The 19,079-nt window shown below is 40.3% G+C and overlaps 1 protein-coding gene across 2 annotated transcripts in view; it reads left to right on the forward strand.

The window, feature by feature from the left end:
• LOC100561002 (polyamine-transporting ATPase 13A3) overlaps window positions 1-19,079 on the forward strand; it is a 93,611-nt gene that overhangs the window by 19,698 nt on the left and 54,834 nt on the right. For both annotated transcript variants that reach the window (XM_062984556.1, XM_062984557.1), the window contains exons 2-7: window positions 5,659-5,743; window positions 9,917-10,010; window positions 12,139-12,312; window positions 13,984-14,163; window positions 16,493-16,644; window positions 16,787-16,856. In XM_062984556.1, the coding sequence (XP_062840626.1) occupies window positions 9,960-10,010; window positions 12,139-12,312; window positions 13,984-14,163; window positions 16,493-16,644; window positions 16,787-16,856 (627 nt within the window). In that variant the 5' untranslated portion in view covers window positions 5,659-5,743; window positions 9,917-9,959. The remainder of the gene's footprint in view (window positions 1-5,658; window positions 5,744-9,916; window positions 10,011-12,138; window positions 12,313-13,983; window positions 14,164-16,492; window positions 16,645-16,786; window positions 16,857-19,079) is intronic.

The following is a 19,079-nucleotide window of genomic DNA, read 5'->3' on the forward strand; positions in this document are numbered from 1 at the left end:
TAGAGTCTCGCTTATCCAAGCCTTCCTTATCCAAGCCTCTGGATTATCCAAGCCATTTTTGTAGTCAACGTTTTCAATAAATTGTGATATTTTGGTGCTAAATTCGTAAATACAGTAATTACAACATAACATTACTGCATATTGAACTACTTTTTCTGTCAAATTTGTTGTATAACATGATGTTTGGGTGCTTAATTTGTAAAATTATAACCTAATTGGATGTTTAATAGGCTTTTCCTTAATCCCTCCTTATTATCCAAGATATTCTCTTATCCAAGCTTTTGCCGGCCCGTTTAGCTTGGATAAGTGAGACTCTACTGTACATAAATAAATAATGTCCAGGGTGGGAGAAAGAACTCTTGTCTGTTGGAAGCAAGTGTGAATGCAGCCAGTCTTTGAAGCTGCAAGGCTATTCAATGCTAATCAAGCTGGCCAATTGCAACATTCACACCTGCCTCAAACAGACGAGTTCTTTCTCCCACCTTTGACATTATTCCACAGATATATAAACCCCACTTACCTCGTTTCCAACAAACCTCTCAATCTCTGAGGGGGTGTGCCATAGATGTGGGCGAAACGTCAGGAGAGAATGCTTCTGGAGCATGGCAAGACAGCCTAGAAAACTCACAGCAACCCAATGATTCTGGCCATGAAAGCCTTTGACAACACAAACGTAGTCTACTGTTTTCTATCCCAAAAGCTCGTTTTTGGCATAGAAAGGCCATACATATTTCTATACAAACTGGCCAGAAGATATACCAAAGTGTAGAGACTCATTGTACTTCTTATTTATTTCTTCAGCATTGGGAAACCTGCTCCTCATTGAAGATATGTAAAAAAGTTAATGTTTTACCCACCTCATATATTCCATATGGTATCTATGAACATGTATGTGTTTGTATATGTACAGTAGACTCTCACTTATCCACCATAAACGGGCCGGCAGAACATTGGATAAGCAAACATGTTCGATAATAAGGAGGGATTAAGGAAAAACCTATTAATCGTCAAATTACGTTATGATTTTACAAATTACCGTATATACTCGACTATAAGCCAACCCAAATATAAGCCGAGGCACTTAAAAAAGGCCACAAAAAACTGGGAAAACATTGACTCCAGTATAAGCCGAGATACCAATAAAATTACATTAATTGAGGCCTCAGTAGTTTAAATGTTTTTAATCTTTACATCAAACTGTAATTTAAGATATGACTGTTCAACTCTGATCCAATCATTATTTTCATCTTCTTCCATGTAAATGTGCTTATGTATCCTTTTAATAATAATAGAGTGAAATAATAAATGTGATAAAAGATCTCAGCGGGCATTTGGAAACAATAGACATTGACAAAATTACGATCTGCAAACTGCAAAAGGCCACCCGACTGGGATCTGCACGCATCATCCGAAAATACATCACACAGTCCTAGACACTTGGGAGGTGTTCGACTTGTGATTTTGTGATATGAAATCCAGCATGTCTGTTTTGTTTGCTGTGTAATAATAATAATAATAATAATAATAATAACAATAATAATACTAACAATAATAACAATAATAATAATAATAATACATCACACAGTCCTAGACACTTGGGAAGTGTTCGACTTGTAATTTTGTGATATGAAATCCAGCATATCTATCTTGTTTGCTGTGTAATAATAATAATAATAATAATAATAATAATAATAATAATACATCACACAGTCCTAGACACTTGGGAAGTGTTCGACTTGTGATTTTGTGATATGAAATCCAGCATATCTATCTTGTTTGCTGTGTCATAAAATAATAATAATAATAATAATAATAATACATCACACAGTCCTAGACACTTGGGAAGTGTTCGACTTGTGATTTTGTGATACGAAATCCAGCATATCTACCTTGCTTGCTGTGTCATAATAAAATAATAATAATAATAATAATAATAATAATAAATGCAGTAAAATATACTTGAGTATATACGGGTAATCTTCTTTCTCCCAAAACGTTGCAGTGCAACTGGGATATTTAAGTGGTGCCACCGAGGCCTCGTGCCAAGCGGCCGTGGTTTCTTAATTTGTGCTTAATTTGCCCCTCTGGGCTGCGTGGATTTCTGGGCTCCAGAATGAGGCAGCTCATTTCACAAGGGAGGGACTGTCGTGTTTAAAAGCGCCTCCGAATCTGAGAGAAGAAGGCATTTCTGTTTGCGTTTATGGCGTCCCGAAAGCTCTTCGGGCTCTTCCCTTCGTTTGTGGGATCGTCCGGAAGGATCATGCGCCTGGGCAGCCATTTGACGATTTAAAAATATTGCTGCCTTGAGAAAATTATGTGTTTCTGTGGCTTGAAACCCTGCAAGGTTCATCCATTGCTGTCCTACTATTCTGGACTACTTTTAAAATATCGCAGTTTCTGTCTCTTCCTCTTTGTCCCGCATTTAGGGTGCATCTACACCAGGCATGGGCCTACCGGCTGTTAGGAATTGTGGGAGTTGGAGTCCAAAATACCCGGAGGGAGGGCCAAAGTGGGCCCATGCCTGGTGTAGATGCACCCCGAGACAGAGGGAGAAAAGCAGCCAAATTTTGCCCTTCCGAGTATAAGTTCATTTAGTCATCATCATCATCATCATCATCGTCCCATGATGTGGATTGACTTCAAAAAGGCCTTTGACTCACTCCCACACAGCTGGATCATCAAGTGCCTGGACGCCATCGGGATTAGTAAAAACGTTGGCACCTTCATTGAAAACATGATGGAGCACTGGAAAACTGAACTTTGTTGGAAATGAAAGCTATGGACTTGTCAACATCAGGAGAGGAATTTTCCAGGGAGATTCATTGTCCCCTCTGCTTTTCATTATTGCCATGATCCCTCTGTCAACAATCTTACAAAAAACAAATCTCGGCTATCAAACATCTAAGAAATCTCACAAAATTTCACATCTGATGTACATGGATGACCTGAAGCTGTATGGGAAAACAGAAACTGAAATCCAGTCTCTGACTAACACTGTCCGAAGTTTTAGCACTGATATCAGCATGGAGTTTGGTTTGGACAAATGTTCGACAGTGGCATTGAAGAAGGGAAAAATCATTGAAAGTGAGGGCATAAATATGCCCAATGGCCAAGCAATAAAGTGTCACCAGCCAGAGGCCTATAAATATCTGGGCATACTACAACTGGACAACATCAAGCATGAACATGTGAAAACTGTGGTCAAGTAAAGAATACACACAAAGGGTCAGAAAAATTCTCAAAAGCAAGCTCAATGGAGGCAACACCATCAAGGCCATAAACACCTGGGCCATACCTGTCATAAGATATACTGCTGGCATTATAAATTGGACACAGGTGGAACTGGACAATTTGGACAGAAAAACAAGAAAACTCATGACCATCCATCATTCCCTGCACCCTCGCAATGATGTTGACCGGCTATATCTGCCTAGAAGATCGGGGGGCAGAGGACTCTTGCAAGTCAAACAAGCAGCCAAAGAAGAAGAACATGCCCTGGCAGAAGATGTCAAGCAAAGTGAAGAACCTGCTTTGATTGAAGTCAAAAATCAGAAACTCCTCAAAGCACAGCAGACAAAAAAACAGTACAAGAAAACCACACTACAAACTAGAGCTGACAGCTGGCACAACAAAACACTGCATGGAAAGTTCCTTGACAAAATTGAAGGAAAAGCTGATAAGGAGAAGACCTGGCTCTGGCTCACGAATGGGACCCTGAAGGAGGAAACAGAAGGCCTGATCCTTGCAGCCCAGGAGCAAGCCATCAGGACAAAGGCAATTCAGGCCAAGATCGAAAAATCAGCTGATGACCCAAAATGCAGACTGTGCAAGGAAACCGACGAAACCATTGATCATATCCTCAGCTGCTGTAAGAAAATCGCACAGACAGACTACAAACAGAGGCACAACTATGTGGCCCAAATGATTCATTGGAACTTATGCCTCAAGTACCACCTCCCAACAGCAAAGAACTGGTGGGATCACAAACCTGCAAAAGTATTAGAAAATGAGCACGCAAAGATACTGTGGGACTTCCGAATCCAGACTGACAAAGTTCTGGAACACAACACACCAGACATCACAGTTGTGGAAAAGAAAAAAGTTTGGATCATTGATGTTGCCATCCCAGGTGACAGTCGCATTGACGAAAAACAACAGGAAAAACTCAGCCGCTCTCAGGACCTCAAGATTGAACTGCAAAGACTCTGGCAGAAACCAGTGCAGGTGGTCCCAGTGGTGATGGGCACACTGGGTGCCGTGCCAAAAGATCTCAGCCGGCATTTGGAAACAATAGACATTGACAAAATCACGATCTGCCAACTGCAAAAGGCCACCCGACTGGGATCTGCACACATCACCCGAAAATGCATCACACAGTCCTAGACACTTGGGAAGTGTTTGACTTGTGATTTTGTGATACGAAATCCATCATATCTATCTTGTTTGCTGTGTCATAATAAAATAATAGTAATACATATGGCCTTTCCCCAGTCCTATTTCTCTTTATGGGTAGGTACCTCCTGAGCTCAGTACACAAACTCCAGTGTTTCTCTCCCCAAAATAGTCGTTCTGTGTGTTCTTCTCTGTGTTTAACTTGTTTTTAAAAATAGACATTCAGTTTTACTGTGTTTAACGTTCTCATTAATGGTTTTTTGCTGTATTGTGCTGCACGCCGTTTTGGATCCCATGTCTGGAGGAAGCTGGGAGTACTAATACTCAAATGAATAAAATAAGATATAATAATAATAATAATAATAATAATAATAATAATTTTTTAATTATTAAACAATAGACATTGACTAATTACAATCTGCCAACTGCAAAAGGCCACCCTGCTGGGATCTGCGCGCATCATCTGAAAATACATCACACAGTCCTAGACACTTGGGAAGTGTTCGACTTGTGATTTTGTGATATGAAATCCAGAATATCTATCTTGTTTGCTGTGTCATACAATAAAATAATAATAATAATAATAATAATAATAATAATAATAATAATAATAACAACAACAACTTTATTTTTATACCCTGACTCCATCTCCACGAAGGGACTCGGGCCGCTTACATAGGGCCAGGTGAATACAGACAATGTAAAAGACACAACAATATACAGTAGAGTCTCACTTATCCAACGTAAACGGGCCGGCAGAATGTTGGATAAGCGAATATGTTGGATAATAAGGAGAGATTAAGGAAAAGCCTATTAAACATCAAATTAGGTTATGATTTTACTTATTAAGCACCCAAACATCATGTTATACAACAAATTTTACAGAAAAAATAGTTCAATACACAGTAATGCTATGTAGTAATTACTGTATTTACGAATTTAGCACCAAAATATCATGATATATTGAAAACTGACTACAAAAATGCGTTGGATAATCCAGAACGTTGGATAAGCGAGTGTTGGATAAGTGAGACTCTACTGTGTAAACAATTATAATAACATGTGTTGTCTTTTGACACTATTCTGATGTCATTCCCAGTCTGTGAAATGCTGGGAGGTACGTGGCTCTTCCTCTTTCCTCCTGCCCTTCGGGGTCCACCTTTCTTTTCTATGTGATTGATGTGCCGCTGCCGCCACACCCCACTCTTTTTGCGCCCAAAAGCCCCGGCTGGCCTTGACTCTAACTCCTCTCTCCTTCTTCCACAGTTCCTGAGCAGGCTGCCAACCTCTCCATCCTGGATGTGGCCGGTGGATCCGGGGCCCTTCAGCTGACACGCAGACAAAATCTGCCGTGAGTCTTGTCTCCCGACCTCTGGGGCCCGGCTTTGCTTCCCCTTGCCCATGCCCTGCCCAGAACCCACCTCCCAGGCCTCTCCGGCTCGTCCTTGCAAGGAGAGTGGTCAGCCAAAGGCAGAGAAAACACATGTCTCGGGAGCATTCATGGCCCAGAATAAACAGCACCTAAAGTGGTGGCTGGAGCCCCCGGTGGCGCAGTGTGTTAAAGCCCTGAGCTGCTGAACTTGCAGACCAAAAGGTCACAGGTTCGAATCTGGGGAGCGGGGTAAGCACCTGCTGTTAGCTGCAGCTTCTGCCAACCTAGCAGTTCAAAAACATGCAAATGTGAGTAGATCAATAGGTACTGCTCCATTGGGAAGGTAACAGTGCTCCATGCAGTCATGCCTGTGACCACATGACCTAGGAGGTGTCTATGGACAATGCTGGCTCTTTGGCTTAGAAATGGAGATTCCGGCTGGTGGAGAGAAATGAAGGCCAAAGGATATTATAGAATTAAAGATTTATATGATACTAGCTGTGCCCGGCCACGCGTTGCTGTGGCAAAGTGGTGGTGGTATTGGTTAAAATTGTTGTGTAATTTTTATTTGACGTTATTTGCATTTTTTATTAATTTTATTGTAAGTTATATTTTTATTTATTATATTTTATTATTTTCTTGTATTATTTTTAGTTATTTTCTGTTATTATAGTATTTTATTGTATTATTTTTTTTAGTGTTTTTTTATTATTTTTTATTGGGTTGCTAGGAGACCTAGTTGGAGGAGCTTAGCCTTCTAACTGGCAGCAATTGGATAAAAGCAATTATTCCTCTCTCTCTAATTAGGACTTTATTTTTCTTTTCTTTTTGTTGTATCAACCTAGAGGCGGGGATGATGGGTTGTGTTGTCAAATTTCGAGGTTGGGGGGCCTGTAGTTTTGTTGCTTTGTGGGTCGCCGTGATGCCATCACTCTTTTATATATATAGATGAAGGGCCATCTTATCCCCATAAACAGAATAATAGATAAGATGGGAGATAAAAATTGGATTAAGGTATTAGGATTATATAATAAATTGAAAGAAGGGAAATATGGAGAATATGGAGAGAGTAAGATGGAAGACATAATTAAGAAAGCACAGATTTCAGGGAAAGGGCTGGTGGGAGTAATAGACAAAGGGATGATCAAAGATGAGGAATATATCATAAGAACATTACAAGACCAATGGCAAAAGAGGGGGTACTTACAAGACAGATAATCGAGAACTTAAAAAGAGAGGCCACAAAAATTAAAATCTAGAAGTACAAAGAAATGGAAAGGAAATTCATATGGAAATGGTACCGTACCCCAGCACAATGAGCAAATATGATCAAGGATAAAAATTCAACATGTTAGCATTGTGAAAAAAAAGAAGAAGAAGAAATGGAGATGAGCACCAACTCTCAGAGTCGGACACGACCAGACTTAATGTCAGGAGAAACTTTTACTTTTAGCTAAAGTGGTGGCTCAGGCTTGCGCTGATGTGCAGAGTGCAGGGATACCTGGTCTCTGTAGCAGAGTAGAGCACTGTATAACCGGTACTATCTATCTATTTTTCTATCTATCTATCTATCTATCTATCTATCTATCTATCTATCTAAAGTGAATATATGTATGTATGTACAGTAGAGTCTCACTTATCCAACATAAATGGGCTGGCAGAACATTAAAGGTAAAGGTAAAGGTTTCCCCTGACATTAAGTCCAGTCATGTCTGACTCTGGGGATTGGTGCTCATCTCCATTTCTAAGCCGAAGAGCCGGCGTTGTCCGTAGACACCTCCAAGGTCATGTGGCCACTGGCATGACTGCATGGAGCGCCGTTACCTTCCCGCCGGAGCGGTACCTATTGATCTACTCACATTGGCATGTTTTCAAACTGCTAGGTTGGCAGAAGCTAGAGCTAACAGTGGGCACTCACTCCACTCCCCGGGTTTGAACCTGGGACCTTCTGGTCTGCAAGTTCAGCAGCTCAGCGCTTTAACACACTGAGCCACCAGCGTTGGATGAGCGAAAATGTTGGATAATAAGGAGGGATTCGAGAAAAGCCTATTAAATGTCAAATTACGTTATGATTTTACAAATTAAGCACCAAAACATCATGGTTTACAACAAATGGACAGAAAAAGCAGTTTAATACACAGTAACATTATGTAGTAATTACTGTACAGTAGAGTCTCACTTATCCAACGTAAACTGGCCAGCAGAACGTTGGATAAGCGAATATGTTGGATAATAAGGTGAGATTAAGGAAAAGCCTATTAAACATCAAATTAGGTTATGATTTTACAAATTAAGCACTAAAACATTATGTTATACAACAAATTTGACAGATAAAGTAGTTCAATCCACAGTAATGCTATGTAGTAATTACGGTATTTACGAATTTAGACCAAAATATCACGATGTATTGAAAACATTGACGACAAAAATGTGTTGGATAATCCAGAACGTTGGATAAGCGAGTGTTGGATAAGTGAGACTCTACTGTATTTACAAATTCAGCACTAAAACATCGCAATGTATTGAAAACATTGACTACAAAAATATTGACTACTAAAAGGCAGACTGCGTTGGATAATACAGGACGTTGGATGAGGGAGGTTTGGATAAGCGAGACTGTACTGTATGTAGTTTCCAGGTTGGCTCCTTTTCGAGGGTCAAGGGAAAGAGCCAGCTGTTACCCCAGGAGGTCACTAAAGGGTTATGGGAAAGAGCCAGTTACCACCACATGAGATCACTGGAGGGTCTGGGGAAGGAGCTAGATACTATCCCAAAAGGTCTCTAGAGGGTCATGGGAAAGAGCTAGCTGCCACCCTAAGAGGTCACTGTAAGGTCAAGGGAAAGAGTCAGCCGTTATTTATTTATTGACTACATTTATATCCCGCTCTTCTCACCCCAAAGGGGACTCAGAGCGGCTTACAAATCAAATGAACATACAATATATTATTAGCATAGCATAATACAAGCATTTAATTACTACAGTAGAGTCTCACTTATCCAACATTCGCTTATCCAACGTTCTGGATTATCCAACGCATTTTTGTAGTCGATGTTTTCAATAAATCGTGCTATTTTGGTGCTAAATGTGTAAATACAGTAATTACTACATAGCATTATTTCGTATTGAACTATTTTTTCTGACAAATTTGTTGTATAACATGATGTTTTTGGTGCTTAATTTGTAAAATCATAACCTAATTTGATGTTTAATAGGCTTTTCCTTAATCCCTCCTTATTATCCAACATATTTGCTTATCCAACATTCTGCCGGCCCGTTTAAGTTGGATAAGTGAGACTCTACTGTATATTGTTCTATATCATTATATGGTAATATTATTAGTAATATTACATTTAATATATAATTAATATTATTATATTGTATTATTAGTAGTACAATATAATATTAGTAGTTATCCCAAGAGTTCACTGGAGGTCAAGGGATAGAGCCAGCTACTACTCTAAGAGGTCACTAAAGGGTCAAGGGAAAGGGCCAGCTGCTAGTCCAACTGGTCATTGGAGGGTCAAGGGAAAGAGCCAGCTGTTACCCCAAGAAGCCATGTGAGGATTGCCATAGAGACCCAAATCAGCCAGGTGTGCTCACTCTCTGAGGGACAGAGAAAGTACTGCTTCATGTTTCAGTCTTGGAATAGAACCATCACTACAATCATAACACTTACAATTATTTTTACTAATAAATCATGTATGTATTTATATATGTATGTGTGTGTAACAAAAGAGAGTGACAACATTTATTTATTTATTTATTTATTTATTTATTTACAGTATTTATATTCCGCCCTTCTTTCTCACCCCGAAGGGGACTCAGGGCGGATCACATTGCACACATAAAGGCAAACATTCAATGCCATGACATAGAACAAAGACGGAGACAAGATGCAGGCACCGGGCTGGCCTCGATCTCATGACCTCTTGGTCAGTGTGATTTGTTGATTTGTTGCAGCTGGCTTGCTTTCCAGCCTCCGCCACAGCCCGATCCAAAAAGAAAAGTAGCAATGTTTTTGTATATGTAAATGCAGAAAGGGCACGAGGCCGTTGTCCCCCACATTCTGGCCACCCCTTGCTGTCCGGGAGGGTCTGTCCCTTGTGTCCATTCTGACTGACCGCCCCTCTCCCTCCCCTTTGGCCCCTCAGGAGCGTGGAGGTGGGGTAGGCGTGTGGCCCACAGGAAAGAGACATGGAGAGAACGGACGAGGCGTATGTCAACCGCGACGAGGAAGACGAGATGGTGAGTGGGGCACACGCTTTGCGGAGGGAGACCGGCAAGGGATTCCTTCCCAAAGCGGCACCACCTTTTCCTTCTTTTCTTGGAGACTCAACCTGGGCCAGCAGCCAGTGCCTTGCAGAGCAATTGCCCAAGAGCACAGCTTTCCAAACATGTTATGTTGGTGACACATCTTTTTTTTAAATATATTTTCATTGAAATTTTACCTTATAAGATAGAGTAAATTAACATCAAAAGAGTGAGAACATTTGATTGTATAGAAAGTAGGAAAACTGTGATTAAAAAAAAATCAAAAAAGGAGAGAGAGAGAAAAAAACAAAGCTAAAGTGTCCATATATATATATATATGTATGTATGTATGTATGTATGTATGTATGTATGTATATCTGAACAAATGGCAATATAAAAATGCAAATGTACTTGGCAAAGAAACACACCAAAAAGCAAAAGCAAAAAAGCATTAGCATTGGCATTAAACACTTCGAGTAAAATCGCTAGGTTAGAAGCAGCTGACATTGGTAATGTTCTAACAAAGAACTGCCAAAAACTGTTCAAGTTAAACTAAACAATCGTTGTTCCAGTACAATAGTTGGAAAATATAATAATAATAATAGTAGTAGCAGTAGTAGTAATACTAATAGTCAGGATTTCCAAGTAATATGACACAGTAGTTCAGTTTTAATCACAAACTGGAGGTTAAGCCAGCTTCTTATAAGAGAGATACAGATAGACATAAATTGTGAGAACAAAATATATGGGGACACATAGCCTATCTCACAAAAACCTTTCATATTTATAAAAATATATGATTTGTAGGATAATAGCATATATTTCCAAGATCTTTGTCATTTCTCTTTATGTTCTTGCAACACACCTATGGTATATACTGCAGCTGACACACTAATGTATCGGGACACATGGTTTGGAAGACTCTGTCCTTAGATTCCACAGTGATTAATTCATAATAGCAGACATGGTTTGTTCCCATTTTGGGCAATCCCTCACCCAGAAATGATCCTCCCTCCAGGTGTTTTAGACTTTTTTGGCTCTTAGGAATGGTGAGAGCTGAAGTCCACAACATCTGGAGGGAGGGCCGAAGTTGGCCCAGGCCTGCTATAGAAGCTGGGCTTGGGGGAGCTTCGGAAGGACAGGAGCCTGAGGTTTGTCTGCTTCCTCCAGGGAAAATAATAATAATAATAATAATAATAATAATAATAATAATAATAATAATAACAACAACTTTATTTTTATACCCCGCCTCTACCTCCCCAAATGGGACTCTGGGCGGCTTATTTATTATTTATGTATTTATTTACAGTATTTGTATTCCGCCCTTCTTTCTCACCCCGAAGGGGACTCAGGGCGGATCACATTATATACATACAGGGCAAACATTCAATGCCCATAAACACATCGGACAGAGACAGACAGACAGACAGACGCAGAGGCAATTTAACCTTCTCCTGAGGGGATGTTCAATTCTGGCCACAGGGGGGAGCAGCTGCTTCATCATCCACTCTGACAGCACTTCCAACGTTGTAAATTAGTTAAACTTGCCTCCCCACTTTTTTTTATAAGTGGTACCTTATTTCCTATTTGATAGATGCAACTATCTTTCGGGTTGCTAGGTCAGCAACGAGCAGGGGCTATTTTTTATTTTTAATTGTCAGGTGCTCACCCTGCCACGGGCTGGCCTCGCACTCATGACCTCATGGTCAGAGTGATTTATTGCAGCAGCTGCTCACCAGCCCGGCTTACATGGGGCCAAGCCAGAATAAAAACAATAGCAATATAAAACACAACAATAGACAAGAGACATGCACAATTACAAAAATTTAAACATTAGCCAATAAAAAACAAATGACGAGAACTAATAAAAACATGGATTAAAATTGGGATGGGAATAGACCCTGCTGTGTCTATATCAAGTTCACAAAGGTAAAAAGTGCAAACCGACACAAGAATGGTCCCAGATACAGGGTTGTGATGGGGATGAGCCATCTTTATCCAAAGGCCCGAGTGGAGAGCCAGGTGTTCAAGCTCCTTCCGAATGCTACCAGGGTGGGATGGAGAAGTGGAGCCTTCCTCTCCTGCCTGCCTCTGGGTCTGACTCCCTTTCCCGCCCACGTAGGAAATCTCCGGCTACCGCCCCTGCTCCTGGAAACTGGCGCTGGTCTCGCTGGGCACGGTGTGCAGCGGAGGCTTCCTCCTCCTCTTCCTCTATTGGCTGCCCGAGCTGAGCGTCAAGTGGACCTGCCGCACCGTCGCCCTCCAAGAGGCCCGGCTCCTGCTCCTCAGGACCACGGTAAGCGGCCACACTGGGCACTTGGGAAGGACTGACACCCCAAACTGGGGAACCCCAGATCTTTGTGTCTTCTGGCATCCTCCTGCTTCTTCCTGTCTTCTCCCCCAGCTCTTCACCATTAAAGAGTTCATTTTCTATCGTTCTTATGACATTATTTGTTTGAAATCTTTTTACCTAATTTTAGTTATTACGTATTAAATCTTAACAAATTTGATCTGTGTACATATACTGAATATACTCAAGTATAAGCCTAGTTTTTCAGCCCTTTTTTTAAGACTGAAAAAGCCCCCCTTGACTTATACTCAGATGAGGGGCCTGGTTGGCTTATCTTTGGGTCAACGTATACTCGAGAATATATGGTACATTTATTATTTTTCTCTATTATTGTTGGTATTACAGTAGAGTCTCACTTATCCAAGCTAAACAGGCCAGCAGAAGCTTGGATAAGCGAATATCTTGGATAATAAGGAGGGATTAAGGAAAAGCCTATTAAACATCAAATTAGGTTATGATTTTACAAATTAAGCACCAAAACATCATGTTATACAACAAATTTGACAGAAAAGGTAGTTCAATACGCAGTAATGTTATGTTGTAATTACTGTATTTAAGAATTTAGCACCAAAATATCATGATATATTGAAAACATTGACTACAAAATGGCTTGGATAATCCAGAGGCTTGGATAAGCGAGGCTTGGATAAGTGAGACTCTACTGTATTACATTTATTATTTTTCTCTATTATTGGTATTATTACGTGTATTATTTTTCTCTATTAATGTTGCTACTATTACATTTATTTAATTATTTATTACAATATTTATATCCCACCCTTCTCATCCAACAGGGGACTCAGGGTGGCTTACAATAAAACACATATATAAAATTATACAATACATTGTGAATCAATTAAAAAGTTATTAAATTACAGACCTTCATAATATTACATTTATTTATTTACATTACATAAATATTACATTTATTTTACTCTATTTTTATTATTATTAATACATTTATTATTTCACTCTGATCTTATTATTAGTATTATTATTTTTGCATTTATTATTTTACTCTATTTATTATTACAGGTATTATTTTCTTGTATTTATTATTATTATTATTACATGTATTATTTTACTCTATTATTATTAAAAGGATACATAAGCACATTTACATTGAAGAAGATGAGAAGAATGATTTGATCAGAGTTGGACAGTCTTACCTTAAATTTGAGCTTTATGTCAATATTCAAAAAGATTTAACCTACTGATGCCTCAATTAATGTAATTTTATTGGTATCTATTTTTATTTCTGAAATTTACCCACCCTCGACTTATACTGGAGTCAATGTTTTCCCAGTTTTTTGTGGTAAAATTAGGTGCCTCGGCTTATATTCGGGTCGGCTTATACTCGAGTATATACGGTATCTAAAATCTCTTGCATGTAAGGTATCTTAAGTGTGTGTGTATATATGTGTGTGTATATGTATATAGGATAATAGCATTTTTTTTATCAAAGTCTATTAGTATTGTGTAGACAAATGTCTACCATGTATGCTTCACTATCATCCTTTCTTCTCTTTTTTGATGGCGGGGGTTCTTTTGAAGCCGCTGCCAATCCCGGGCCAAGCGCAGCCCCTCACACCGCCTTTCTTCCCTTCCCTCCCGCAGGACGAGTTCCGGACCTGGTTCCGGATCCGGGTCTGTTCCCTCTCGGTCCCTGGATCCGACCCCCTGGGCTTCCCGCAGCCGCCGGAGAGCCAGGGTCCGCTGTGCCAGGCCGCCCCCCTGGAAGACTGGGATTGCGAGGAGGGCCTCCTGAGCCCCCCTGCCTTTGGGGAGCAGACCGAGGTGAATGGGAGTCACAGGTTCTCTGGGTGCTGTGGTTGGGAGAGAGTGCTACGGGAACACCCCAGAGGGCAGGGTCATGGTCCAAAATAGCCTCAAGGGATTAGAGGGCTGGGCAGAATTCAGTGACTGCACATTGCTTAAGTCGCATGGACCAACCATCTGTGCAGGGTTCCATACTTCGCACTTTAACAACACAGCCGTTCAATGCTAAGGCTTCCCGCCAAATGGAACTAACTGTAGAGGAGAGTCTACTGAACAAGTCAGGACCTGCTGCAGACTGCCATCTCTTGAGGAGTTACGAAGGTGGAGGCATTACTTTTCATTCAACCCTTGAAGAATAACAACAACAACAACAACAACAACAACAACAATTTTTGTACCCTGCCTCCATCTCCCTGTAGGGACTTGGGGTGGCTAACATGGGGCCAAGCCCAAATTACGACAATAAAACAAGATAAAAATACATTCAGAACAAAAACAAGCATCATCAACATTAAAATTACACAGATTTAACTACCCTTTTAGACAATCATGTAATAATAAATAAAACTGCCAAATATGAACAATATAGTGATCTAAAATAGTGAAAGACTGGGCAGTGGTGCAAGGAGTGCATAATTAAAATCTGATGAGGTAGATAATAAAAGTGCTGTGGAGAATTCGGAGGTGGGATAAGTGTCAAGGACAGAACGCCACCAGATAAGATTCAACACAGTTTATTAAAGTTACAGAACCAAAAATGCCCGTAAAAGACAAAGGGCTAGGCAAACACTGGCCTTCAAAGTAAAAAGAAACTAAAAAACGTTCAAAAGATAAACCGGATTAAACTGGAGTTTAATCCGGGTTAAACCAAAAATGCTTACTTCAGCCTGGGACTATAAACAAACAGAAGCTGGTAAACAAAGGTTCAAAGAAACACAAATAACTGGCAGCAGATACTTCTCTGCAACCAAAAGCTGTGATTGAGTAACTAAGAAGTTACTCCTCCGAGCAGCAAACAATCTCCGAGTTCAAACACATCAATCAGGGGCAGCAGCGGTCAGCGAGGTCTCAATCCGGTCCGAAGGTCGTGAGCCAGGTACAGATGTTTGTAGTTCACCAGTTCCAACGATAGTCACAGGAAGGATAGTCCGAGGTCGTAGTCAGTCAGTCAGCCAGTCAGTCAGTCCAGAGTAAACAATTGGCGTCCGTCAAGAAGACAACGGAGGTCCAAGCTATTAAGATTAAACACAGGTTGCACAACAAAAGCCCACACAGTTCCTCCCGCCGCCTATGCCCAGTGTCCTTGGAAACTTACGTATTCAGCAAACGAAACACACCCGTCTTCAGGAAATTCCCAGCAAGATCCCAAGCATTCGTCCAGATTACCTTGCCCAACGCAATTAACCCTGGATTCTAAACCCCATTTTATGCCAGTTTACAACTCCTCATCGCTATCAGCTGTTACCCTAATTCCAGGTGCCTCATCATCATCCTCCTCATCAGAGCTGAAACACCTTTGACTACGCCCCACAGCATCCCCAGCTGTGGATCCCGTCCCATCCCTCCAGCTTGTCCACGGGTCTAATCCTGAAGGTCCCCAATCGCCTTCCATACTATCATTGCCAGTGGCACCCAAATCCTCCCTCACACAAGTCCATTCCATGTCATCCTCCTCTGAGCTAACCATCTCTTCCTCCATTCTCTCAGTAAAACCCTCAAAGGAATCCTCGTCAGATGGTTCTGCAAATAAGTCCCGCAGCCGCTTCCTTTCTCGCTCCTCGAGAGTGTCTGACTCCCGAGGAGTCTTACGACCACGTCTCCCAGAATCGGAGCCATAAGGCTCAATCATAACAATAAGCGAAGAGAATTGTTACCAAATAAGGGTGAGAAAAACAATACATCAGGCCTGGTAATTTATTTATTTATTTCGTGTCAAAAGCATTGTTTAATAAATAAGTTTAAAAAATGATGAAATAAAGGAATCACAAGCAGCTAAATAGTCTTAGACCAAAAGCGGGCAACAGCGACCACATTGTCCACAGCTTTAAACAAGTTGTTTGTTCTGCTCCACAGTCACACAAGGTGGAGGATTCTTTGAGGTCGTGCCATTTGGCCAGGTTCCCTTTGGATCTGCCCACTCCGCTTCTGAGTCTGTTCAGGGACTTCCAAGTTGCCCATTCTTGGTTTGCCTCTGGAGGGAGGAAGACCCTCGTGGGGGAATTAAAACACATTTAAAATGTTTTAAAAAATGTTTAAAAGCAATGTAATGCTTTTCGGTTGGAAAGATTGGCCGAATGGGTGGCCCATGCGGTCTCTTCCAACTCTGCTATTGTTCTGTGGCCCCCAGGTCCGCTTCTTCGTCCACCATAACGTCCGCTACCTCTGGAGCGCGGAGTCCCAGTCCTTCCAGCGTCTGAGGGCCCTGGACCTGGGCCGGCCCTTCTCCGCCCTGCACGCCCCCCACGGGGCAGGCCTCCCGCGCGGCACCCAGGACTACCGGTGAGCAGGAGGAGGAGGCAGCAGGGGTCCGTTGACAGGGGAGAGCCCACACTGAAGTGGACCCCTCTTCCGTCTGCAACAAGTCCGAGGGGGTTGTGGGAGAGGTCCGGTCCCGCCTGAGCTCCCGCTTCTTTGTCCGCAGGCGGCTTTTCTACGGCACCAACCAAATTGATGTCCAAGTGCCTTCCCTCCCCAAACTTCTCATCAGGGAGGTAAGTTTGTCTCCGCGGCTATGGAACCTGCACTCCATCGAAGCTCTAGGTTGGCCAAGGATGCCTAGTGGAAACATGACACCATTATTTATTATTATTATTATTTTATTGTATGACACAGCAAACAAGATAGATATGCTGGACTTCGTATCACAAAATCACAAGTCAAAAATTGCCCAAGTGTCTAGGACTGTGTGATGTATTATTATTATTATTATTATTATTATTATTATTATTATTATTATTGTATGACACAGCAAACAAGATAGATATGGTTGATTTCATATCACAAAATCACAAGTCGAACACTTCCCAAGTGTCTAGGGCTGTGTGATGTATTATTATTATTATTATTATTATTATTATTATTATTATTATTATTATTATTATTGTATGACACAGCAAACAAGATAGATATGGTTGATTTCATATCACAAAATCACAAGTCGAACACTTCCCAAGTGTCTAGGACTGTGTGATGTATTATTATTATTATTATTATTATTATTATTATTATTGTATGACACAGCAAACAAGATAGATATGGTTGATTTCATATCACAAAATCACAAGTCGAACACTTCCCAAGTGTCTAGGACTGTGTGATGTATTATTATTATTATTATTATTATTATTATTATTATTATTATTATTATTATTATTATTGTATGACACAGCAAACAAGATAGATATGCTGGACTTCGTATCACAAAATCACAAGTCGAACACTTCCCAAGTGTCTAGGACTGTGTGATGTATTATTATTATTATTATTATTATTATTATTATTATTATTATTATTATTGTATGACACAGCAAACAAGATAGATATGGTTGATTTCATATCACAAAATCACAAGTCGAACACTTCCCAAGTGTCTAGGACTGTGTGATGTATTATTATTATTATTATTATTATTATTATTATTATTATTATTATTATTATTATTATTGTTGTTGTTGTATGACACAGCAAACAAGATAGATATGGTTGATTTCATATCACAAAATCACAAGTCGAACACTTCCCAAGTGTCTAGGACTGTGTGATGTATTATTATTATTATTATTATTATTATTACTATTATTATTATTATTATTATTATTATTATTATTATTATTATTATTATTATTATTATTATTATTATTATTGTATGACACAGCAAACAAGATAGATATGCTGGATTTCGTATCCCAAAATCCCAAGTCGAACACTTCCCAAGTGTCTAGGACTGTGTGATGTATTTTCGGATGATGTGTGCAGATCCCAGTAGGGTGGCCTTTTGCTGAGGAGCAGAACTAAGAGCACCTAACCCATTAGCATTATGGAGAATCAAACCCAAACGAAGTCTATACTGGCTCGGTCGTCGCCCAGGATAAAAAGGACTGCGGTAGATGCTGCTGATTCTGGACATCCATCGACAAGTGGGCTACGGAATCAAAATACAAATGAACAGTCACAGAAGCGGCAGAAATATACAATGCCAGAAAATCACACAATTATTATTATTATTATTATTATTATCATCATCATTATTATTGCTAGCTGTGCCTAGCCACGTGTTGCTGTGGCGTAGTCCTAAATGGGGTTTTCTTCGTGGCATTCAAGGTGGCCTAGAGAGGATTCCCCTGGGTATGAAGCAACCAGGCTTTGGAGCTGCAAGGCTATTCAATGGTATTCAAGTTGGCCAACAGTGGAGTCCCCTGGGTATGAAGCAGCCAGGCTTTGAAGCTGTAAGGTCACTCCTTGGAAAGTGATGAGTATTGTGGCCAAATTTAGTGTGATTTGGCCCAATGGTTTTGTTGTTAACTCGGTCCTAATTATGCACATTACATTTTATATAAATATGTAGATGATTTTTTAATTATTACTATTATTTCTACCCTGCCCTTCTTCCCGTCGGGACTCAAGGCGGCTAACATTCCCACACTTAGTCCAGTTTTAAAAGCGTAATACTAAAGTTAAAAAAACAAATAGTAACAGTGTGGTGATTAAAATACAATAAATCCCCTTAAAATAGCTTTAAAAACTCACAGCCTCCCCATACACCTTTAATGAAGCCTTTTCCAAATTTTCCTTTGTTTTAACTGCTGTTGAACTGTTAACTATCGCGTTGTTGGGTGTCCTTTTTAGACCTCCAGAAAGTTCTGAAAAAGGGCATCCTTGTCTAACTCCTTTAGTTACAGAATGGCTTTATTGTCATTGTACTATTGCACAACCAA

The sequence above is a fragment of the Anolis carolinensis genome, chromosome 6 (genome assembly GCF_035594765.1).
Source record: "Anolis carolinensis isolate JA03-04 chromosome 6, rAnoCar3.1.pri, whole genome shotgun sequence".
Taxonomy (NCBI): domain Eukaryota; kingdom Metazoa; phylum Chordata; class Lepidosauria; order Squamata; family Dactyloidae; genus Anolis; species Anolis carolinensis.